This window comes from Alnus glutinosa, chromosome 1 (assembly GCF_958979055.1).
Source record: "Alnus glutinosa chromosome 1, dhAlnGlut1.1, whole genome shotgun sequence".
NCBI lineage: Eukaryota > Viridiplantae > Streptophyta > Magnoliopsida > Fagales > Betulaceae > Alnus > Alnus glutinosa.
The window spans coordinates 53,309,962-53,336,082 of NC_084886.1; the positions used below are offsets into that span (position 1 = coordinate 53,309,962).

A 26,121-nucleotide genomic window follows, 5' to 3' on the forward strand; every position below is an offset into this window, starting at 1 on the left:
TAACTGAAAGGATCATTTTATTTGGCAATTACACATTCTCATCTATAGAATACGAAAATCAACATCTCATAATTTTAGTTAAATGAGTCCGAATTTCTTGATATGATCAGAGATCAATCAGTAGCCTGCAAATCTAAAACAGAATTTACAGATTGAGCACTAACTCTGGTCTAGTTGTTGAAGAATGTCTTTCAACAATACAGCTTCATCTTGGCTTTGACCCATCTTCCAGACCTTAAAATCCAGAGGAAAGTAATCAGCTTCACTCCAACGTTTTAAGCATGTTAAAGAAAAGGGGCCCTGTATGTCTCCTTGGGGATCTAAATAATGCCACATCGAGCTTCCCAGCTTGTCTTCGGGAATTTGCTTTCCAATACCCCGTGGTTCATTGTCCTCATCATCACTCACATCAATCACTTGAGGGCTCATTACCTGCTTCTCCATCATTTGCAGACCCCCCTTATTCTCCTCTTCATTTGCAAGCTGTAAATCACCATGACTTATGTCTATGAACTGTGATGGTTGCTTTGGCTGTTTTTCAATAACATCATGTTGAAACTCTGCAACAAAATCATCATAAGTCAAGCAAATGATAAGAATCAAGGGTTCAATGTTTAGTAGTTTCTATGTTTATGAAGGAACCCAATATTCAAAGATGAAACAAATGGAATTTAAAGGATAATTGAGATACAAAAAAAAAAAAAAAATGGAATCCCTGAAGATAGAACACTTATTTCACTATGCCTATGGAATTGTAAGATGAGCAAAGATAGAATGAGAGTCTACCATAGTCGATCATTACTTGAAAAAAAAAGATGACTTATATTCCCCTCACTATTAAATTAACTATCTTGAGTCCTACCCTAAAATATAAATGTCCATGATGGTCAGCTGACTCAGCTTGTTACAAAAATTAGAATCTTTTTTCTTCCTAATGATCCATTTGTTTTAAGTTGTGCCACAAGCCAAAATTGCCCCTCAAAAGTAATTTTGGAAAAAGCGTCAAATTGGCAGTTATGTGGAAAGCAATTTTTCTCACATCCCAGTTTCCCAAGATTAACTATCTTGAGTCCAACCCTAGAATATAAATGTCCATGATGGTCAGCTGACTCAGCTTGTTACAAAAATTAGAAATTTTTTTCTTACTAATGGGTCCATTTGTTTTAAGTTGTGCCACAAGCCAAAATTGCCCCTCAAAAGTAATTTTGGAAAAAAGCGTCAAATTGGCAGTTATGCGGAAAGCAATTTTTCTCACATCCCAGTTTCCCAAGATTGCTTTTCTTCCTGGTCATCAAAAACCAAGGTGGAATTTTTCGTTGTTTGTTTGTTTTTTTTTTTTTTTTTTAAAAAGACAATCCCTTTTTAAACCCCCCCGGCATCTCTTCAAAGGTAATCAATGGATACCTAGTGTCTAAGTAAAAACATCAACTGATCACACAGCTTAAGCAGCATATTTTATGATGCTGTGGGAAGCTTGCAACATGTAGAGATGAAGTGAGTCAATTTAGATTTCCATTGCATCAGAACATACATGTACATAACCACAATCTTTGACATAAAAATCGATTCTTTCATTATGTGACTTAACACAAGGAATCATTTTCGTTGCCATGGAAAAACAAAAAGGAAAAAAAAGAAACATATCTCACAGGTTCAATAATCAACTTTCATGTAACAACCAAACGTCATTTGAATGAATTTGTACTATATCCAAATATAACATCATCTGAATGAATTTGTAATATATCCAAATATATCTAACAATAAAGGAATGCATTTCCCTTCTTCCGTTTCTTACCTAACAGGTCAGTCACTATTGAAGATTGATGTGCAACACACACGAAACAATGCAAAAATGTGCATGTGATCATGTGGACAGAGAGAGTAGAGGAGCTAAACCATTTTAGAAAGGCACCTCAAGGAATGAAATCAATGAATGATGCACCTGTAAAATCCATGTTAGGAGATGTCAAATTTGATGCAGTTCCATTTGCTGCTATGACAAGAATAGGAATTTCTGAAGCTCCATTGAGGATTGACCTAGGCGAACCACTGTTTTCTTGTTCTACATTATCTGGATTATCCTGTGGAATAGCTTGTGGTTCTATTTCATCTGCAATTACTTCTGGAATCTCACTCAACAGCCGTAACTGTTCATCTCGAGTCTCAAGCAGCTGCTTTTTCTCCAGGTACTGATCAAGCGTAAATCAATTTAAGGATCCAACAATGCTTTACGAGCAAGTTCACTAACAATTTTTCATTATGAGATTGAAATTAAAATAAAAAAGCTTCAGATGAAAAAGGTTCAGAATAATATACCTTGAAAAAGCTAAAACTTCAATTTCCTACTCGTGAAATCCTTTTATGCAACAATTTAATGAACCAACCATAGAACACCCGTCACACCTAAATGATTCTGGTTAACAGTGTAACCAATGACTAAATCACATATCCAAACCAAATCCATCATACATCACTTGATGAGATATACGCACCAAGATAGCCAAAATTTTCAACCATCGTGTGTAATCTAAAAATAACATAAAAGGATATTCTCTACGCCACCCTTTTTCATTGGCTCGATCAATGAGGTTTTGTAACAAAGGAATCTCTCTTGCAAGCCACTGTAATAAAACCTCCACATCATGTGCAAAGGGTCAGTTTGATGAATATATCAATCACAATAACACCAAAAGTACGAGAAAAAAAAATCATGGTTGAATTGATAAGCATGCAGCCCCACATTGAAGGCACTGCAATTAATGTTTTTAAGTTAGGGCAAAAACGTACAGCTCCACGATATATTATTTATGGATAAGAAAGTTTATGCAGTACTATAATAAAATATTGAGACAGTTTTAATACATGCGCATGTTGTCAAAATAAAATAAAAATTAAAGCACCAACAATGAAGAATCATGTATAATTCAAAAATCAGTATATTTCTGGACTCCAAGTACATCACAGACATTACAGAGAAGCTGATAGAACCAATATCCATTAAAAGAAATTTCATTTATAAACTCAGTAAAGTTCAATTTTTTGCTGAGAATATTCTTTTTTCTTTTTTTGATAATTGTGGATGCAGATATTCCTGTTTACATCATGTGAGCTCAAAATACACCAATTTATATTCATTAAGAATTCATTTTATACACAGGGAAAAGAAAAGAGAAAAAGGTATGCACAAATTAGGACCTACTTAGCTTTTGCACAAACTGAACTTAGACATAATGCAAATAATTAAATAAGTGAACGCACAAATAATTAGGATATCTCTCATCAGTTTGAATCATACATCACTTGTTGTCAGGAATGATTTATTTTGGGTAATAATTGTGTCGTACTGAAAATTCAGTGTTTTACAGCCCCAATTGGTAAAATTAACATCAACATTGTTTGCCATTGATTCTGAAACAAAAACATAATCTACAGAGATATCCAATGACAAATTGTAACGATTACAGAATTTACTATTAAACAAAACATTTTGGTACCATAAAAAACAGACTAGAATGAATAATTAAAAGCCAATATATTATAGATTATTTGGTGCAAAAGTAAGGAACCGATTTTGCCATCAGTGCATGGACTAAAAGTTATATTTAAATAAACAACACTAAGTATTAAAATATATCGTACATTAACCCAATCAATACTTCATAGACTTCTGGAGGAGTTCAAGATAGCATCCTCACCTCCACTTGGATGGGAACAACGGCACAAATCATTTGCTTGTTTTGTTACGAATTTCATTTATCATTTTTTTAATAAGTCAATTGTTACAAAATATATTGTTTCATATTCTATTCCATTAGATGATACTCTGTAACAAATCATCAATACTTATTGTTTCAAATAACTTAAAAATCTTCCATGGTCATAATTTCTTGTGTTTCTTGTGCTAGTGAATAATACTTTCAGTAGTCAATAAGGTTTACTAATAGTCTGAAAAATAATATCGATAATCAGTCCGTATTCTGTTGATAAATCTAACAATAATCTTGTTATCCATAAAAGATTGCAAAATGTATGATTCCTCACATCTTTATGTTTATAGTATATTTGCTATCAACGCAATATTCTTCAATAAAGTTCCATCAACAAATAATATTAACAAATCTTAATCAAGATTTAAATACTATCTTTTTCCTCTGCAACATTATTTGTTAAGCAACATACTACATTCTAAAATTAATTCAGTTCTGCTTTATCAATGTAATGATTAGATGTACACCCAAGTGCTACAAAGAAACCGTGTCGCACCTTTGAGTCTTTTCATGTTCTTTGCTAAATTTCAGCATATAAAATGTGGATTTTTTTTTTTTTACTTTCTTCCAGATGAGACTTCTCTTTCTTGATACCCTTTTTCTTTTAATCATAACTTGGTTGCTTTTAAAATGTTAGAGCTTTGGGTTCTAGGGAACAGATTTTGATTAAGATTTGAAATAAATGTTTTTATTATTCTTATTTATGATACAGAATTTACCGATCTTTGTAGTTCCCTGGTTAAATACAATAGCAAAGACCAAACTTTATAAAAAAAAAATTGAAACCATCTCCATTCTAGTTCATAATAAGATTTTCTCCACGGCGCCGGCAAAAGTACTAACTTCTGATCCTGAATTATGTTCTATTGCAAAAGCTCACTATTGTATGCAAGAGGCAGCATATAAATGGGATTCCGAACATAGTGCATGCTTGCCAATGAAATCTTTGACATTAAACATGATATACTCGTTATTTTATAAATTTTTATTGCAACAGCAAGAGGCTAATAGTAATTCCATAAAATTCAATATTAATTCCATTCTTTATATCATTTCTCTAAAATTCAATAGTAATTCCATGCCATCTGCAACTTTCAAGAAAATGTTCATATTTTTCAGACAAAGGCATTAGCATAGGCTTGTTCTTAATTATATCAGATTCTTCCTGGCATATCAACATTAATATTTACAAATTTGGCCCTGACATGAAAAATAAAAATAATGAGACCAGAAGCCAAGAAAAGTGCAAGTCAATCTCTTTGCTAATATTCAATTTTTTGTACACTTAATTTAATACCTACATGCCTAGTAATATCCTCATGCAAGATTTGGGCCTTTTGTTGAAGCTCCACCTAGAAAAGGTTTAAGAAGTACATTAGTAAAATGAAGTACAAGCAAAAAACTGAAATACCAGAAATAAACCAAAAGAGAAAAAGCAAAAAGAGACTAGAGACAGTCAAAGAGGCAACTGATTCTAAAGCCAAGCCCATAAGATATCTGCCGGTGCAACATATCCTTCTGTTGATGGTATAAAATACTCAAATACCAGATGTAAAAAATTAAACATCTGCTGATATGTCAAGAAATCGATAAACTTACAAGTTACAGCATCTCCGATTTGTGCAAGTATCAATATATTTCAACACAATTTCAGGAAATTCCAACAACATATTGAAGTATCAATGAAAATACATCATCAGTGATCCCAATAGCGTTCAACATCAATAGCAATTCCAACCACCTTACTAACAGATTGCAGTTATTGCTGCTTCTTTTTTTTTTTTCTTTTTCTATATAAGGTATACAACTCATATGCCTCATAGGACTTGAACTACTGACCTTGCATGCAGCCCCATTTTTATGGATAGAGGAGGTGCCATATAACCAAAGGCCATTGGCAAAGCAATTATCACTATTACTACAACTTTCCAAAGAAAATTCCAAAAAAAAATAATAATTATACTAGTTTCTTCTTTTTTCTTTTCCTTTGGAATTTGATAAGGAAAAGATTCTTTCTTTTTTTTCCCAGCTCCAATAAGTTCTCATACAGAAATATGTGTACATGTTTGTAAAATAAAATGTTAGACATAATTCACTATGTTTATATGTTTATTTGCATGGAGAAGAAAACCATAGATAATTAAATAATCATGGACGTGATAGCAAAACTTTTATTTTGATAAGTGGAAGTAATATCTACAAATAACTTTCCCAACAAAAATGCAGAGCTTTCTCATCGTTCAGCAACAGCGAAGTGGATCTGCTTTAGAAATTTGCTTTTTTAAAACTTTCAAAGTTTGCCATTATAATGTTGGCCAAAGGCAATCTATCCTCTTATCCTCTTCCCATCTCTCCCTTGGCCTTGTTCATTAGTGACTTGGGTTGGATTTCTAAACATCCATTTTATATCATCATGCAGACATTATCATAATATCCCAGGGGGTTACAATCATTCCCCCAACCAGTTGAGACCTAATCCATGTGAACCTTTCATGAGCATATTGCTATCTGCAATGCAATGACAACATAGGACTGGAATTAGCAGATGACAAATTTTTTAGAACTTTAAACATGCGGAGACTTCCCAAGGTTGCCAAATTCATCTCATGGAGCTCAACCACCAAGTTCCAAAGTACATTGTAATAAAGCACTTAAATGAAGGCCATATGAGAAATGGATATCTTTTTACCTAGGGTCCTAAGGCCTCAGCTATTTTAACTCACTTATGGAGCAAAAAATCAAACTGTGGTCCTTAGCAGTAAAAGGATGGGGTGGGTCAGGGATAGGTCTCAGATTTGAATAAGTTCGCAATAGTGGTAGCATAGTTGTAATACCTAGAAAAAATAAAGGCCGAAGAAAATTAGGAATTTGGAGCTAATGAAATGAAGTAATAGATATTTTTTTTTTTGAAAAGTAAGAAAAATATCATTAAAAAGTGCAAAGTGCAATCAAATACACAAGAAGTATACAAGAAATGCATCTAAGAGGAAGAATAAAACAAAACAAGGAAATCATTAAAACTAATCACTAAAGGTGCGAGGGACGCAGCCGACCAAGAGTACAAAGAATGAAGGAAGTAAGTTCCTCAATGGTTCTTTCTTTGTCCTCGAACTGTCTATCATTGCGTTCCCTCCACAAGCACCACAAAAGGCAACAAGGAACCATCTTCCACACGACCGCACTCTAAGAGTGACCATCTGTCTACCAGCAAGCGAATAAATCTACCACCGGAAGAGGCATATAACCCAAGACAGATTGAAGTGACTAAAGATGGGGTTTCATACAGTGCGTGCAACCTCACAATGGAGAAGAAGGTGATCCATAGACTCCCAATTTATTTTGCACATGCAACATCTATCAATTACAATGACACGCTTCTTTTTGAGATTGTCCAAGGTGGGGATTTTCCCTTGCGCTGCCGTCCAAGCGAAGAAAGTCACTTTCAAGGGAACCTTGGTCTGCCATATACTTTTCCAGGGAAAATGAATATCCTCTTTGCAAGTAGGAACCTTATAGAAAGATCTAACATCAAATTTTCCTTTGTGAGAGGGAGACCACCAGAGCTGGTCTTCCCCATCACCATCCACTCTGGTTGAGTACAACAAAGAGAAAAAGGAGGCCAAAACATCCACCTCCTAGTCGTGGGCCGCTCGAAAGAAGCTAACATCCTACTGATAGTATCTGCTCACCACAACCAAATGGTCTGCAACATGTGCATCCTTGTCATGCGCTATGTCATACAAAACTGGGAAAGCTTCCTTAAGGGGCACCTCACCTTACCACACCACACATCGTCCCAAAAACGGATCCTAGATCCATTTCTCAAAATAAGTCTGGTATGGCTACGAAGCAAACTCCACCCCTTCCTAATATTCTTCCAAAGCCCCACTCCGTGTGACCCAAGGGAGTCTAAAGAACACCAACCAGCCCAAGAAGTAATAGATATAAATTTAAATCTTGCAGAAATAAGGAAAAGAGAACCCTAGCCGCTCCATAGTATTAACACATCTAACTTATCCCTTAAAGACTAACATCCTATACTCACGTCTAGGGAGCCTAGAGATAATCATCCCATCCGGAATACTAGTGATAGAGAGATAACTTAGAGTTATACTAGAACTACAATACTATGTAACCGCATGTTGTGATAGAAAGATAAGATCTAGCATGCAATGATAGAGAGATAAGAGTGAATTCAAATGTAGAGAGGTAGAGGTAGAGTTGTAGTTAACCTAATATACTGTAATTCTATACATGTCAATACATGCTCATCAAGATGAGCACAGTGGAAATTATACAGCAACGGTTTCGTTACTTTGGGTATTCTATTATGGTATCAGAGCAGCATATAGACCAATGTTTTGATCCTTATGTCTGACTCTGAACCTACTACTCCTACTGCTTCCATAGCCCCTGAACCTACCTCTCTGGTTGCTTCCATAGCCTCAGTTTCTGTCATGGCTTCACTGCCCCACCCAACCAACCCTAATTCTGTTATTTTCACTGTTCCCAACATGAATCATTCCCTGCATATCAAATTGTCCAAAGGGATGGCTTGGAGAACACAGATCCTTGCCTACATCAGAGGTCAAGATGCTTTCGGGTTTCTAGATGGCTCATCTCAGCCTCTTGTCCAGATTCTTCCGAATTCTAGCACTGCTGTTGGTGCTCCTACCATCATGGTCAATCCAGAATACCTTGCGTGGTGTCAAAGGGATCAAATGATCCTTAGTGTCCTCATTTCCACCATCACTAAACCATATGTGGTTCATGCTGTTGGTTGTGCTACTGCCACTGCTCTGTGGACCACTTTGGTCACCATGTTTGCTTCTCAAGCCCGGGCTTGTGTCATGCAGATTTACTTCCAACTAGCCACGGTCAAGAAGGGAAATAACTCCATCACTAAAACCTTAAGCGACACTTTGGCTACTGCTGGACAGCCCCTCAATGATTTTGAAAGGGTTTCCTTTCTTCTCAAAGGCCTTGGCACCGAGTTTGATCCATTTGTTACTTCTGTAACAACCCGTGTGGATCCTTTATCCATTGATGAGCTATATGGACATCTCCTAGCTCATGAGATGCAGATTGTGCAACAACTCCCCTCCATCGACCTCCCTCAGCCATCTGCCAATTATTCTTCTCAGTCTCCCATGCCTAAAGCAAAGGCTACCGTGGCCGAGACTCCTCATCTGGTGGACACAATTTTCGTTGTCGAGGATCATCATCTAGCAACCACAGACGTGGTTCCTACTTCAACAATGATCCTGCTCCCTCTTCCCGGCCTATATGTTAGTTTTGTGGCAGGATTGGCCACACAACCGCTCGATGCTACCAGAGGCAGGAATCAACACCTTCATCAGAATCACAGCAGCATCCCCAGGCCTATTACTCCTCTTTTGCCCTAACAACCAAGGAAAATTGGTACCCCGATGTCGGGGCGACTCATCATGTTACTAGTGAGCTCCAACACCTCAACCTATCAACTAAGGAATATCAAGGGCAGGACCAGATTCGTGTAGGAGATAGAACAAGTTTGCCTATAACTCACATTGATTTTGCATTTCTAACTCTTATTCGTTGTCAATATCTCCTTAAACAACTCCTTCATGTTCCTCTAATTTGCAAAAACCTCTAAGTTTCAAAAATTTGGTATTAATAATTCTGTATTCTTTGAATTTCATTCATCTCATTTTGTAATTAAGGACTGTCAAACCGGGATCACCCTAAATCAAGGCCCAATTAAGGATGGACTTTACCAACTCCATCCTTCGTCTACTTCTTCCACAAATCATCAAGCCCTTGTAGATGAACGAGCTTCCACCAATCACTGGCACAAGTGCTTAGGTCATCCTACTCTTCGCACAATTCACAGAATCCTATCTATGTTTCAGCTTCCAGTCATCCCCAACAAGGCATCAACTCCTAGCACTGCCTGTTCTCAAGCCAAAGGACATCAATTGCCATTTCCAATTTCTACTTCCAGCATATGTAACCCTATAGATTTAATTTATTTAGATGTATGGGGGCCTTCCCCAATTCCTTCTATCAATGGTAATCGTTATTATGTGTTTTTCATTGATGCTTTCAGTCGTTTCATATGGGTCTTTCCCATCCAATCTCAGTCTGATGTTATGCCTATCTTTTTAAAATTTAAAGCTATGGTCGAACGCTTACTAAATTCAAAGATTAAAAATGTTCAAACAAATTGGGGTGGCGAATATCGCAACCTCAACACCTGTTTTCAATCTATTGGCATCATCCATCGCATTTCATGTCCTCACACGCAGCAACAGGGATGCGCTAAAAGAAAACACCACCATCTCATTGACACTACATTGGCTCTTCTAACTGAAAGTAATCTTTCAAAAACCTTTTGGGATGAGGGATGCCTTACCTCCTATTGCCTCATCAATAGGCTGGCCACTCCATTGCTGAAAAACAAGTCTCCATTTCAAAAACTCTTTAAATGCACACCTGATTACACATTTATCAAGATCTTTGGGTGTGCATGTTTCCCTAATCTTCGTCCATGTAATTCTCATAAATTCTCTATGTTCCAAAGAATGTGTCTTCCTTAGCTATAGTCCTAATCACAAAGGATACAAGTGCTATCACAATGAATCTGGCCGCATGTATATCTCAAGGGATGTGGTGTTCCATGAAAATCATTTTCCCTTTGTTGCTGCATCATCACCCACCGAGCCCCCTGTTGCTCCCCCTGCTCCTTTTATTCCTCATCTACATATTCCAGCACATGCTCATACTCGGCTTGCACTTCCCTCTGCAGCATCCAATCTCATTCCAGCATCTTCTTCTCTTGTGTCACAGTCTTCTTCTGCAGAACCAGGTGTGACTATTTCGGATTCTAGCATTCCAGCACCTCCATCTCGCATTCACCCTATGCGCACAAAGGCCCTAAATAATATTGTACAGTAGAGGCAGCTCACTGGCACAATCAGGTACCTTGTACCTTGGGCACTACTGTCCAAGACTCCGCTCTTGTGGAGCCTACATGCTTCTCAAATGCAGTCACAATTCCTGAATGGCGTGCTGCAATGCAAGTGGAATTCAATACCTTCAAAACCAGACTTGGTCTCTTGTTCTTCCAATGGCAGCCACGAACGTAGTAAGCTGCAAATGGGTTTTCAAGCTCAAAAAGAAGGCAAATGGGTTGGTTGAACGCCACAAGGCAAGGTTGGTTGCCAAAGGCTTTCACCAACAAGTTGGACTTGACTATGGTGAGACCTATAGTCCGGTTGTTAAACCTACAACCATCCGAACTGCACTATTTATTGCCTACTTTGCAGGTTGGTCTCTCAAACAAATAGATATTCAGAATGCCTTCCTTCATGGCTTCTTGTTTGAAGATGTACACATGGTGCAACCACCCGGTTTCATCAATCCAAGCTATCCACAACATGTATGCAAGCTCCACAAGGCCCTATATGGTTTAAAACAAGCTCCCCACGCCTAGTTTTCTAGGCTGAGTGAAAAACTGCTTCAACTTGGCTTCACATCATCAAAGGCAGATTCATCATTGTTCATTTACATCAACAAATCTGTCACCATGTACCTTCTCAACTATGTAGATGACATCATCATAATCGGCTCTGTACCTGCTGCCATTACAGAACTTCTTTAGCTACTTAGTGTCGACTTTGTTGTTAAAGATTTGGGTGATCTTCACTACTTTCTTGGGATTGAAGTCCTCAAAGTCAGGTCAAGTCTGCTTCTCCCCCAATGAAGGTATATTCTGAATTTATTGAAAAAAACAAACATGTTGGAGGCCAAACCTATCACATCCCCTATGGCAGCCACCTTGGTTTTGTCAGCCTTTGCAGGTGATCCAATGGAAGATCCTTCCCTATATCGCAGCACTGTTGGCTCCCTACAATACCTATCATTGACACTGCCTGACTTGGGGTTTGTTGTTAAGTTGTTAACCATGTCTGCCCGTTCATGCATAGACCAACTAAGCTACACTGGCAAGCTGTAAAAAGGATTCTCCAATACCTAAAGCACAAAATATCTCACGGCTTTCTGCTTCATTGAACACAGTCCAACAGCCTACAAGCACTCGGATGCTGATTGGACAGGCTGCCCAGATGATAGAAGCTCCACAGGAGCCTATTTTGTCTTACTTGGCTCGAACTTGATCTCATGGAACTCTAGGAAACAACCCACTGTCTCACGATCTTCTACAAAGGCAGAATACAAATCAGTTGCCAACACCACTGCCGAACTTCTTGGGATTAAAGCTCTTCTTCATGAACTCGGTATCTATCTCTCTTCTACACCAAAACTATGGTGAGACAACATTGGTGCTACATACATGTCAGTTAGTCCAGTTTTTCATGTACACACAAAACATGTGTAAATCGACTTCTACTTGGTTAGAGATCGTGTTGCTGATAAATCTTTGGAAATACTCTTCATTCCAAGCTCGGACCAATTAACAGATGTTCTGACCAAACCTCTTATCTCCACTCAGTTTCAAAGGTTGTGTTTCAAGCTCAACGTCCGTTCTCCCCCGTTGGCCTTGCGGGAGGGTATTAACGCATCTAACTTATCCCTTAAAGACTAACATCCTATACTCAAGTCTAGGGAGCCTAGAGATAATCATCCCATCCGGAATACTAGTGATAGAGAGATAACTTAGAGTTATACTAGAACTACAATACCATGTAACTGCATGCTGTGATAGAAAGATAAGATCCAACATGCAATGATAGAGAGATAAGAGTGAATTCAAATGTAGAGAGGTAGAGATAGAGTTGTAGTTAACCTAATATACTGTAATTCTATATATATCAATACATGCTCACCAATGGGCACGGTGGAAATTATACAACAAAGGTGTTCGGTACTTTAGGTGTTCTATTACAGAGAAAACAACTATTTCCTAGAAATGGTAGGAAATAACTTTAAATGAAGTTTTAGAGGTGAAAATGACGGATTTGAGCCCAAAAATTCACTCACCAGACATAGCGTGGTGACCACGGCATGTGCCGAAAAGAGCTTACCGAATTGAGGTCATATGCGCGATTCTGACACTTATAGCAAAAGTTATGCCCGATTTTTAGTACCATATGCGCAAACTACAGAAGTTCATTTGAACAAGATGGATCTCATTCGAATGAGAATGGTTTTCCATGTGTCAGAATGCCGGAATTTCATTTCTTAATGACTAAGGAAAGTTCAATAGAACAAGGTTCGTTTGAATGAGACAAGTGTCAATGAAAAATTGACGCCAAAATTTTGATTTCTTAGTGATTAAGGAAATCTTGTTCAAACGAGAAAGAGGCTCGTTCAAACGAGACAATTGTTGGAGGAAGAATCAGCTGAGTTGGAAATGCAGCACTTGGGTAGCTGCCATGTCTTGTTCAAACGAGATTGAATCTTTTTCAATAAATAATGAGTTTCAGAAGTTGAAATTTGAAGTTTTCTCCTTCACTTGTCTTCTAATATCTAGAGAGAAGAAGCTTAAAGAAATTCTGAGGAAGATGAAAGTTTGTAAAAAGCTTAGAGAAACGGATACAGTGAACAAGTTTATGTAACTATTCTTAACATATGTGTTTTCACATGCATTTGTAAGTGGATACATTCTTGCCATATTAACATGTTCTTCTTGCAAGTAACTATGTGTTCTTAACATATTAAATGTGTTTTGCATGTTATTACATGTTAGTAAACATGTTCTTTTCAAGTAAGTGGATATATTCTTACCATTTGGATTATTAAATATGTTTATGTTTTGAAAGTTGTGTTGAGAAAAGCAAAGGTAAAATGCTATTGTTCCCCTTGTGGGATATCAATACGAAAATGATATGGTTCTCCTTGTATGATATCAATACGAAAATGGTATGGCTCCCCTTGTGGGATATCACTACGAAAACACTATGGTTCCTCTTGTGGGATATCATTATGCTATGGTTCCCCTCATGGGATATCAGTACAAAAGGGCTATGGCTCCCCTCGTAGGATATCAGTATGATGAATATGCTAAAGAGTATAAAGTTTGAGAAATAGGATATCAGTATGATGAATATGCCAATTTGATTTCAAGGCATAGTTGTAATGCCCCGGCTTTTGGAATTATCTAAATTCCACGTGATGCTACTATATCTTTTAACACTCGCAGCGGAAGAAAATCAAGTACGAAAGGGCTACTTCTCCTCTCGTAGGATATCTTTTTTTTTTTTTACAAGTAATAAATTTTATTGAAAAAAGTATAAGGCGCTCCTACGTACACAGAAAGTATACAAAGAAACAAACAAGCGTAAGGCACCCCGAACTCATGCTTCATAATCAAAATGTGGTTGCTGCTATGAGCCGACCAAATTGGAGTGTGGATTTTGGTATGAGCCAACCAAATTGGGTAGTTGCGATCAACAAAATGGTTTCATCCCCTCGTAGGATATTAGTATGATGAATATGCTAAAGAGTATAAAGTTTGAGAAATATGATATCAGTATGATGAATATGCCAATTTGATTTCAAGGCATAGTTGTAACGCCCCGGCTTTTATATTAGCCATATAGTGGAATAATCTAAATTCCACGTGGTGCTACTATATCTTTAACACTCGCAGCGGAAGAAAATCAAGTATAAATTTTTCTTTTAATTTTTGAAACCACAAACGCATCTCAAACCACACAATACTAGAGCTTCTAACTGAAATGTATGGGTCTTCTTCGACAGCCTCTTTGGTGAAATCTGTAAAATTTACACAATTTTACTGGTGGATGTGAGTCCATGGCTCAACACGTATATAAGTTTTGACCTTTTACATGTGTGATGTGAGCCTTATTTTCCAATGAAAATTCATCTTTCTAGTGATTGTAAAATAGCTATCACAATGCATGGTTTTTACATAATTTTTGTTCATAAAATGTCAACCATTTTACAAGTCACACGTTTAGAGAGAGGTATATACTTAGTAATAAAATCAAACATAAGCGAGTAAAACAGTTTATAACATGTTATAATGTAAAACATCCTTCTAAACATTAACAGGTATGTATCATATCTTTGCATATTCCACGTAAACATTGTATTGATCACATATCACATTCTTTACACATTTTGTTAGGCATATTCCCCCCCGCCTAACCACCGGGTTTGCTAGTCCTTTTATCCCCCTTTCTAGCATCGAAGTGCTAAGTGTATACTTTTACTTAACAGTCGGAATTTGCTAAGCATATACCCCCCACTTAACTACCGGGTTGCTAGTGTTTTCTCCCCCTTCTACCATCGGGGTGCTATGTGTATAACCCCACTTAACCATCAGGTTGTTAGGCTTTTTCTTTTCCCCTACCTAACTGCTGGGTTACTCATTTCTCGTTTTCACAACCTTTTCAAAAAAACCACATTTTCCTTCCAACCTCATTTCTTATCAAAAACCATTTTCTTTTAAACTCATTTTCCGTTGAACAATGTAAATCACATCATAGCATAGTTTCATATTTAAATTCCAATATTCAGGGTTCAATATCACTGATAAAAATCACACTCACATAACATGCATTTGTAAAATATTGCAGTGCAAGGTATAGAAGTTTAAACTTATCCTTTTCACTTAACTCCTGAAAATACCATGTTGGTATGCTTCCACGTTCATTATAACTATATGTTAGACTTCTTACGCTTATCTAAATCCTAAGGGTTACTTTAGTCCTATTAGTCCTCCCCTTTTCCCTAGAAAAGTCTTAACCTTTTTGTTTTGGGTAGTCCCGTTTGAACAGATTTCAACCGCATAGCGACCGGTTATCGAACGAGGCTCTCAGATCTAACTCTTCTCTTATCTTGGTTGAACTTCGACTGGCTATCGACCGAAGCTCTCTAGAATTGTCCCAGTCTATAGGGATCGAATGTTTTTTTTTTTATAAGTAAGAAAAGTTTTATTAAAAAAGCACAAGCAGTCCCTAAGTACATAGGGAGTATACACAGGAGCAACCAAAAGTCAGCCCAAGAAAAAAAACCCAAACAAACACACAAGGACCTAAACCCTAAAGCCCGAAAACCCCAAAACCTCAAGATCCACAAAAGCCACACAACCCTACATCATGTGAACCTTGCCTTTCCAACGTCTAGAGGGTGTGCTCACATTGCCATAGTTAACAGAGCTTTTCAAATTCCAAAGCTCCCTCTTGCCTTTACTCTTTTGGCGTGCTAACATTTTCTCTCGATGAAATTCCTTTTCAATGGCATCTAGGATTGCCAAGGACTCCACACCATGAGCACCATCCATCGCCCAATCCAAGGTCAATCCATCTCAAAACTCGTCGTCCTGCTCCCACACAATAACCTCCCCAGATGGATCAAACCCAACTGGCCACTCCTGAGACTGAGATAAACCATTGCCCTCTACGAAGGAAGAATTGTTGCAACAGCTCGAGGGGGAGGGAAACCCTAACACACCATCATCCTTTACCTCCCGAGTTGAAGACGAGGCCAACTCAACAGGCAAGGAATGAGAAGTGGTAGGGACTAACACAGCTGGTTTCGGGTTGAGAAATCCCTTCCGAAGGAAACCCTTCTTCTTAGAAACTGCCATTCCCGCAGAAGTCTTCACAGGAGGCACTGCAACTACACCCTTAGTTGTAGTACAGACAGGCGTCCTCGATACTGCCAGAGAATCTGCTACAGGGATCGAATGGTGATGTGTAGATCATGCATATCAATGTAGAAGTCAAATTTTTACTTAATTGTTATCATTCTAATACGTTCATTTTCATCCTAAGATCATTCCTAAATCAACATACAGCTAAAATTCTGGTCTTTTACGTTTGAAAATTTCTGACTTTCGAATCTATGAACAAAACCCTAGTTTGTAAAATTTTCCATTTTTATATCCTCATTTCATCTTAACAAAACTTGGGCACTTCTTTTGTATTGTGGGTTTGTTTTTGACTCGGGTTTGGGTACCTCCTTCCTGTGCACATGCCCCTCTGGGAGTTCTCTGTCGTCTTTTGACTCCAACCCGTCGTCGGTGCTGCTGCGGGCGGCTGCCACGTGCCGTCTTGGCGCGCGTGGCCGAAGGAGTTTTTTGAAGCTTGGGAGTTAGATCTACAGGGTTTGGGACCTCTTTTCCACACACGCACCTGTTTGATGGATTCTCCGACAGTTTCTGCATCGTCAGATGGTGTTTTCGTGCTGCACTGGCTGGCGGACATGGTGTCACGTGCCACCATCTAATTTTAAGTTTTTTTTTTTTTTTTTTTTTTTTTTTTTTTTTTTTTTTTTAAAAAAATCCCTATATTTCTGGCACTTCTTTTGTATTGTGGGTTTGTTTTTGGCTCGGGTTTGGGTACCTCTATTGGGTTTTGGGTTTGTTGGTGTGCTTTTTTGGGGAGGGTTGTTCAGGGTTTCTGGTGGGTTTCGGGGGTTTGTTGGGTTGGGGCGCTTTGGGGCAGGTCTGAGAGCTTGTTTGGGGGTTTGATGGGAGTTTCTATTGTATTTTGGGTTTATTGTGGGTTTTGAGAGTTATGGGTGCGTAGATTCTTGTTAGTTTTCTTTTGTAGGCTAGTTGGGTTGTTTCTGTGTATACTACTTGTGTACTTAGGGGTGCCTTATGCTTTTTATAATAAGATTTTCTTACTTATAAAAAAAAAAAAGAAAAAAAAAAAAAGTAGTACAACCACCCATTTGGTACGACAATATTGTCAGTAGTTTACTTATGGTATAGTTATAAAATTATACGGGCATTATAATAACACTATAAGCTACTCATCGAATGGGCATAATGAGAGTGTGGAATTTGGATCCTCTCCATTTAGTGTAAAAATGAGGGTATAGTTGTCTTTTCACATTTTGTAAAAATGTGAAAAGACAACTATACCCTCCCTATTTAACTAAATGGAGAGGATCCTTGTCCGAGAGTGTGAGGGTTTCCGAGAATGTTCCGTGAACAATTCCTCTCTTCATGGGTTCCTTACTCCTATACTCGCTTTTGCAGGGCTTCACTATATCAAACTTACTCTTAAGCAACCTCACTATTTGTTCAAAATGAAAGGGAAAGTTTTTGTAACTTTCCCCAATGTTATGAGCCTTTAAATAGGAAAAAATTTCGTCTCTGTGCACTCCTGTTTGAATGGGATAGTCGCTGTTTGACGGGCACTGTGCCAGCATGAAAATATCTAGGCTTCATCAATGCCATGTCTCACCGTGCACACTAATTGACATGCGGAGATTCCTTCCAGTCAATACTCCTTCGAACGCCACTTGACGTTTCAGCATTTTAACACGCATCAAATCAGTCTTGTTGGCACATGATTGAATCTGGACTGTTGATCATTTGTCATCACACGATTTGGTGATGCCACATGGAGATTCTCCCGTTTGAATGGCATGTTCTCCGGTCGAACGCTGTCGTTTGATTTTGTCTCATCTGATTTTTTGGATTGTAGATCTTTTCTCGCACTTTCTCTCTTGCCACCACATGTTGCAGGTCGCTAGTTGAACGAGGATTCTTGCGTTTGAACGAGACAATCTGATCCAAGATTTTCTAAGTCTTCTTTTATCCCGATTCTAAACATTTAATGTTTTAACTCAATCTTATCACGCCTGACCCTATTATGGTCGTGACATGCATTTTAGTAATACTTTATTATTTTATTATCATTTCTCAATTTTTTTTTTCATCTTTAATTATTTATGGGCGTACAATAGTGGTCATGGTTCTGATGCCATGATAGCAGTCTTGGCAATGATGAAGATGATAAGGTGGCTGGAAGTGGGTGATGGTGGACAATGGTGGAAGTAATGATATCACGCCTGGTGGCCCATTAAAAAATAAAGGCCTTCAAATGGAAAGAGAGTGTGCAAAGTTTAAAAAAATGCTGATGTGGTGTTGATAATGACAGTTTAATGAGAACGATTGTGTAAAGTGCCACATTTTTCTCAAAGCACGTGAATTGCACACGGATGTTAATAAGATGGACTTCAGGCAGATGAAGTATAATTTAAACAAAAAAACAAAAATCATAGTCTACAAAAAAACAAAATCATAGTTTACATACATGTCTCTGACCAAGCCAAACAAGTAATAACAACACTAACAAATAAATGAACAATTCAAATGATATTTTTTTTTTTGATAAGTAAACAATTCAAATGATAATTGAAAAAGAAAACTTACAACTGTTGGCCTTCTGAGCAAGCCATCATTTACTCTCTGACACAAATCCCTGCATTCTTCCTGCAACAGAAAAGCTAAGACAGCCAACACAAAAAAGCACAATTGCACAAATGTACGTGACAACAATTTTCAAAGTAAAAAGCAGCAAGCAAGCAAAACAAATCAAATCTTTTGTCCACAGCAAACAGAGAAGTCACACCAACTTCTGACTTCCTATATAGACATTTATGTCTATTTCTCAGGGTCTACAAAGATTTTTCTACCATGAGATAAAAGAAAATCCTGAAAGGACCTCAGCTTAAATTGAAAATGTCAAGTCATGGGATGATGATTATGGTGATAAAGACCACGATGTTCAGTATACCAGTAAGGATATGCGATCCAATTGCAATGCCTTGAAAGGGACTTACCAACTGAGATCCCTAAAAACATCCAGAAAGCCATTTACCCCACCTATGACCATACATTCTCCTCAACTTACATATCCAAGACTATCCCTCTCCACCAAAACCTCCATGAATCGCTCACTCAAGAGTGCCAGGATTTGAACTAAGACAATTCTAAGGGAAAAGAAAACAACCTTCCAACTGACTCCAAATGGTATCTGATCCATTCCCCCACCTCCTCCCAAAGCACCTTTACTGAATTACCGTTGCACAAGGTGAGACCTCCAAAAGACAACCAACATGGTGATACTTGGGCAAATGACATAGATGAGACCCAAAATGGATCAGACCAACATGTTAATACTTGCCCTAAGTCCAAAATTTAATTCGCAATAAGTGGCCCCAAGTAAGGTTCCCGTCAAGGGCTCAATGTTGTCAAGGAGGAAGCATGCAGGGGAAAAAAGTTATCAACTGAAAGCCTACAAATGCAGACCAACACGTAATTTGCGAAACTAAGCTCAAAGCTGAAAGCTTAAATTAATTCGCAAAACTCTTACATCAGAAAAGTTATCATCTGAAAGCATGCCAATGCGGATGTCTTTTACCACACTGGAAGCCTGAAAGAGGACTTCTGTATTCATACTGCCGGTTCCAGATGCCTTCTTCAGACCTAAGGAATACAAAATAAAACCATTAACTACATATACGGATTGACCAGCACATAATGCTGTTACATTTTACATATAATAAAATAAAACATAAACGACCACACACAAATAGCCGTTGGATTATTTATCACTGGCTGATCAATGCACACAAAGGAAATTCATGGAATACTAGTCACTTTCAAGATGCCATGCCATGGTGAAATGGTAGACGCAAGACCAAAATTATTTAGAGACAGTAGTACATTGATAAGAACCAGGATTTATATATACATATAAAGTTCAATTATGATCATTTAAGAGAAGTACAAAATACTTATTAAAAAAAAAGAAAAGAGAAGTACAAAACAACCAAGAAATAATGAATGCTTGATACACAACAAGAAACATTAGAAATAATAGAAATTCGCAGATTACCTGTAATTTGCACAAGCTGGTGAGAGTTTTTTTGAAAGTAATCATTGGGGTCGGATTTTATCCTCACAAAGCTTCCTATTAGTTTACTTTCAAAGGTTTCAGGGTCCTTGAGAAGATCCTCAACTAGACTCTTTTTCAAGTAGACAAGCTTAATGTTGTGAGGATTTATGGCAGGAAAACAGCTTTTTGGAGTTTCCAAAACTTTTTTCTTCTGATGGGTTTTTCTCTCTGAACTCAAGATATTGTCTTCATATATCTCCAAAGCATTCCTACTCTTGCCGGGGCTGTATAAAAGATCATCATCTGAGTCCTCTTGGTTCTCAGTAAAGTGTGGTTCCAGCAAGTGATGGATTTTGTTACGGCTAATTGTTTTCCTTCCAAAAATGGAATGGAGCCACTCATCACAAATAATTCTCTTCTTTTTTGATGGGTGAAGAAGGTTGTTCTCATTAACATAGTCATTTATAATGGTGGCAGCATCAGATTGAGATATGCGCTCGCTGGTATCTTTTCCAACCGATTCAAGGAATTTGATGAGGGGTCTCGACCCCCAACCAAGAAACTCCTTTTTCTTTGATCTTGCCTTCCTTTTCGCTCTCACAGGAGTCTCATATTGATGCCCATTATATTCTTCCACCCATTCAAACGGTGCAGATTCCACTCCGCCATCCATTTTATCCCACACATACACAATTTTTTTTTATCAGATGCTGAAAGGTAGCTGAGCTTTGAAGAATCTCTCTGTATCAGAATGCTCTAAAATCAAATGAGTGTCAGCCTTCTTCAATTGGACATATGCAAGACATCAAAGTGAAGCTGAGGGCATTAATTCAGTCTTTAATTACAGAAAAAGAAAACTGTAATCTGTGAAGCCGAATAGAGAGTCATTAAAATAAATGGATTAAATCTATAGAAGTATAAGTATACTATTTATTGCTGGTTATATTACTGAAATATGCATATAGACTCAATTAAGGGCCATTTTAGGGAAATGTTTGTACCTTTATCGCATATAAAAGTCTTGTTCTCTTCTATTTTTGTTTACTCAAGACCCTTAATGCTCAGTTCAGTCGCTCTCATTCGTGAAGCCAAACAGGATCTTAGAGCACTCCCAATGGCTTATGTAAATTTTTTATGTAAAATAGCTAACCAAAACCCACTTTATCTAGTTTAGTTAATGAGTTTTAAAAGGCACCATACATCCAATTATCTATTATTAACTCTATATTATTTCTTTATTCTTTTTTATTACTTTTTTCATTATCGTATTTTTTTACTATCCTTTTTTTCAAACAGTCATATTTGGTCATATTTGTCAATGATCATTTTGTTAAAACGGTCATTTTTCTATCGCAAATTTTTCAACGGTCATTTTTTCTCAAACGAAATTTTTTCTAACGGTCATTTTGTTAAATCTGTCATTTTTCTAACAGTCATATTTTTAATAGTTGTATTTGCCAATGATAAGTATAAATATAATATCCTTATACCAATATCAAGCATGTTTATAAATATTTTGCCCAAGTGCTATATTTGCATGACATTAATAATCATTTAATGTTGAAGTTCAAAATACTACCGGAATCATTCAAAGGGCATGGGGTCTTTTTGCTCGAGTTCAAATGACTTCAGAATTACTGGGTGTGCACTGGAGATGCCTAGCTATAAGTTAAAGGGGGTGTTGGTCACGAATCCTTCAAACCCTTTGAATACAAGGCCATGTTAAATGAGAAGCTTCAAATGGCTGACAACAGTAGGGAGGAGGGAGGGAGGAGAGTCTCCCTCCCTCCTCCTCATCCGGTTCTCTTCCTATTTAGATCTGTAGCTTCTCTTCTTCCTTTTGGTCTTTTTGTTTTGGGTTTCTTTACTTTTGGGTGTAGATCTGCGGTGGTTGGGTCTTTGTCTACGCTCATGCGTCCTGTCCGAGGCATCATCGGCTTTTTCCGATCTGTTCCATCGTCAACATTTTTGTGGTTGGCCGCCGCGCTAGTGTGCATGGCTTTTGCTTCTTGGGGCATAGATCTACAGTATTTGGGCCCTCCTCTCCGTGCTCGTGCCTCACTAGTGGAATCTCCATCGTTGTCCGGCTCTTCCCCACCGTCGGCGATGCTGCGGGTGGCTGCCACGCGTTGTTCTGGCGCGTGTGGCCAAGTGAGTTTCGGAAGATTGGGTGTTAGATCTACGGCATTTGGGTCATTTTCTCCGTGCACGCGCCACTCCGTTGGCTTCACCGGCAGAATCTGCGTCTCTCAATGTCATCTCTGGCGGTTCCGCGCCGCTACCACTACAGCTTTTTTTTTTTCCTGTTGTTCTAGCTTTTTTTTTTAAAAAGTAAAAATTTTATTAAAAAAGCATAATACGCCTCTAAATACGCTAGGCAGTATACATAGAAACAACCAAAGCTAACCTACAAAACCCGAAAGGAACGCCCAAAACCATCCCACAAAAGAACCCATCTAAAACACAAGGAAAAAAAACCCTAAGACCCGGAAACAATCCTCAAGACCCACCAAAGCACACAAACCTACGTCATGTGAACCTTGCCTTTCCGACGCCAAGAGGAGGCGTATGCGTCGCCATAATTGATGGAGCTTTTCAGATTTAGTAGTTCCCTCTTGCCTTTTGTCTTCTGGCATGCTATCATCTTGTCCCGATGAAAGTCTTCTTCCATGGCATCCAAGATAGCCAAGGAGTCCTCACCATAAACACCATACAACGCCCAATCCAAGGGCATCCCATCCCAAAAATCAACATCTTTCTCCCAAACCACTATCTCCCCATTATGATTAAACTTGACAGGCCAATCCTAAGATTGGGAAAAGCCATTGCCCTCATTGGAAGAAGGAATGATACAACTCGGAGGAGAGGAAGGTCCAACCACCCTAACATCCTTGACCTCCCGATGCGAAGCGGGAGGGGCTAACACAGTCGGGCGAGGGTTGATAAACCCCTTCGTAAGGAAGCCTTGCTTCACAGAGACTGCAAAATTCTTCACTGGAGGCTCTGGAATCGTATCCTCAGCTTTCTTTGAAGCTTCCAAGGAATCTACAAGTAACACATCGTTCTACTTCACTGAATGGCCTTCCCTGAGTTCCCTAGCCCTCCGGTAGTAACGTTGAAATGGCTTAAGAAGCTGCAACACAGGGAGAGAAAAGCGAATTCTCTCACCCAACTCGGCCGCCCCTGAGAGAGTAGGAGGGGTGTAGGCGTCCTTGAAAGGGGCAGCAACAAACACAGAGCTGCTAGGCAAGGGGGCAGCATCAAACCCAAGATCACCGAAAGTACTAGACCTAACAAGAGGACTCGCCGAAGCCGTAGGGGCAACTAGAGACACCAGAGGTAACATCTCCGGAACCGGCAAGAGAGGAGGAGGGTCGAAGGCATCCCTGGAACCAGCACCACTCGACCTAAAAGGCATAGAGGCGGGAGAACCGGAAAAGCCAGAGCTCACATTCAGCCTTACTAGAGCCGAAGGAGCAACCAGAGTCACCGGAGGCAGCAGCTCCAAAGTCGGCAAGGCGGGGAAGACGAAATGGGAGGACGGCTTGACTGAATGAACTACTGGAATGATCTTTAGGCAGCCAGACGACCCACCCCTAGGAGATGACAGACCCAAAGCCTCCCCAGATTTTATCGCTGACGTCATCTCCAGGCGAAGTGAGAGCCCATGTACGATCGTCGGACGCGAGACTTGCCTGCGTCAGGCTACTTTGGAAATTTTATACTTATAACTATTACCATATTCAGCGTTGAAAATATTGTCTGCTCTGTACATAGTTAAATTTTTATGTAATGTAACATTGTTACAAGGGCCAATGATGGAACCTGCTTTAGTCATATGTCAAATGAAATCCAACTTCCCACGTTATAAAATGATAAGGTTACATCTTAAGCAGAGGGACCAAGCTCTGTTATAATGGATCAGATGCTCTAAAATACAAATTCAACTGTAAAAAGCAGACTACCTATCAAGTGCTATCTATGCAAATCTTATTTATTTTTAGTCACCAAATTACCAATTACAACAGAAATATCTAAACACATATACCACTGTGTCTTGAGACTAAATGTGCTGTTATAGAGGTTAAAGGTCACAAGGAAATCATTGCATCATTGGTTGCAGAGAAGAGTAGGAGCCATCTGAATATGGCTATTTTTGTATCGGAAACCACTTTAGGAGTTTGTACATGATATCAGATGTGTTATATTCTTTACATTTTGCTTTCAAAACAGAAAAAGTGTGTCAATTGTAAGTAGCACAATAATTAAATGTAATTTTTTCCCAAATTATTATATAAAACAACCCTTCAGGTCAGTTAAAAAAGAGCTGATAGGCAGATGGAAGCAATCAAAATTGATTATTCCCCCTAGAGTAACAACCTACGTTATTCCCTCTAGAGTAACAACTCTTGTATTCCCCTATAGAGTAACAACACCCACCATAGTTATTATTCTCTAAAGCGTAACAACTATTGTAATGTATTTTTTCCTACAGAAGAGGAATCCACATTAGCAGTGGGGTAGAAATGTTGAATTGTTAAGTGGTTTTTGGGAAAGGCATTACTACTATATTACTGGGCAGGTTTAAGAATTCCTTCATTCCTTGAGTAAGTGCCTCTTTGAAGCAAGGAAAAGGGATGGAAGCAAGAAGAAGATAGATGTCTTTACAGTAGGATGTAGTTTATCTTTTGATAGCTATCCGCAGTTTGTTCATGTAGCTAAGCGAATGGGGCTCTTTTGGGGTTCTGCCTGTATTGAATTCATATCTCCTTCGTCTGGTCGAGAAGGGAGATAGCCCGTCTTTTGATATTGAAACCAATACAAGTGCAAACCGGAAGGATACATCTGGGAAATTTCAGCATGACTGCACAAAAATTTCCCAGTACTCATTCTGAAAGTAAAGCAAACAAAGAGATACACTAAGGCATACCGTGACAGAATCTCTCCCTGACCAAAAACCGCGCCACTCACAGCGTGGAACACAGTGTCTGGAACACAAAGTGTCACTCCATCCTTCAAAAAGCCCAAACAAATTTGACCCAAACCGTTACAGGAACGCAAACCGTTCAACCACTACTATCTACAATTAACCAACGAGAAACCTTGAAAATTCGAGAATTAACTTACCCCTAATATGGTTAAGATGATGCTGTTTAAGGGAAGCCCAATCGTGGTGTCAGCAGCACCCGCGAACCACCGGATATGGCGGGACCAGCAGTTCGGAACTCCGCCGTGAGAGGAGGTGAGAGGCGTGTCCACCGCCTCTGAACTTCCCGATCAACGCCTCAAACCTCAAGAATAACGCTTAGCTTTAGGAAATAAACAACAACCCATTAAAAGTATTATTAACGATAATGTTATGTAATAATAATAATAATATAATAATAATACAAATGTGAGCTTCACATTTCTTTTTATTAATTGTTTTAATCATCTCCAATTAATAAGCTCTACATCATTTAGTAAAGCTTTATTTATTACAGTTTAAGTACACGTAGCATTTCTCTAATAATAAATAGGCGAATAAAATAATAAACGTATCTTAAAGATAATAAGCAAAATAAATACAAACATAAAATAAATGCTTAACCTAATAGTAGTTAAGGGTACTTAGTTTGCTTTATAAGTGGGAAATAGGATGTGTAAGCACGAGGATAATTTATGTATCATAGAATATAGGGTTTAATAGTTAGTCTAACATAAAATAATCAAGATCGGACCCCGCTATAAAAAAACAGTAGCGT

The 26,121-nt window shown here is 38.3% G+C and overlaps 1 protein-coding gene across 7 annotated transcripts; it reads right to left on the bottom strand.

The window, feature by feature from the left end:
* LOC133858335 (uncharacterized protein At5g08430) lies at positions 1-25,705 on the bottom strand. 7 transcript variants are annotated; one of them, XM_062293802.1, is made up of 9 exons: positions 25,505-25,705; positions 25,308-25,390; positions 20,378-21,118; positions 19,853-19,965; positions 18,910-18,969; positions 5,072-5,122; positions 2,554-2,636; positions 1,946-2,202; positions 1-560 (listed from the first exon to the last, which is right to left on the bottom strand). In XM_062293802.1, the coding sequence occupies exons 3-9, from the start codon at positions 21,048-21,050 to the stop codon at positions 160-162; spliced, it is 1,638 nt and encodes a 545-aa protein (XP_062149786.1). In that variant the 5' UTR covers positions 21,051-21,118; positions 25,308-25,390; positions 25,505-25,705; the 3' UTR covers positions 1-159. The 7 variants fall into 7 exon arrangements, with proteins under 7 accessions (XP_062149786.1, XP_062149784.1, XP_062149787.1 ...); XM_062293800.1 differs by having other exon boundaries at positions 20,378-21,133; XM_062293803.1 differs by having other exon boundaries at positions 20,378-21,155.
* Positions 25,706-26,121: the final 416 nt, after the last annotated feature.

Excerpts from the sequence above, each read along its gene's own strand:
- LOC133858335 (XM_062293805.1), bottom strand. The coding sequence starts at position 21,050 with ATGGATGGCGGAGTGGAATCTGCACCGTTTGAATGGGTGGAAGAATAT. Across the intron at positions 18,970-19,852 it reads CAGATGATAACTTTTCTGAT|GAAGAATGCAGGGATTTGTG; the intron begins GTAAGAGTTTTG and ends TTTCTGTTGCAG. Across the intron at positions 561-1,945 it reads TCCTAACATGGATTTTACAG|AGTTTCAACATGATGTTATT; the intron begins GTGCATCATTCA and ends ATTTTGTTGCAG.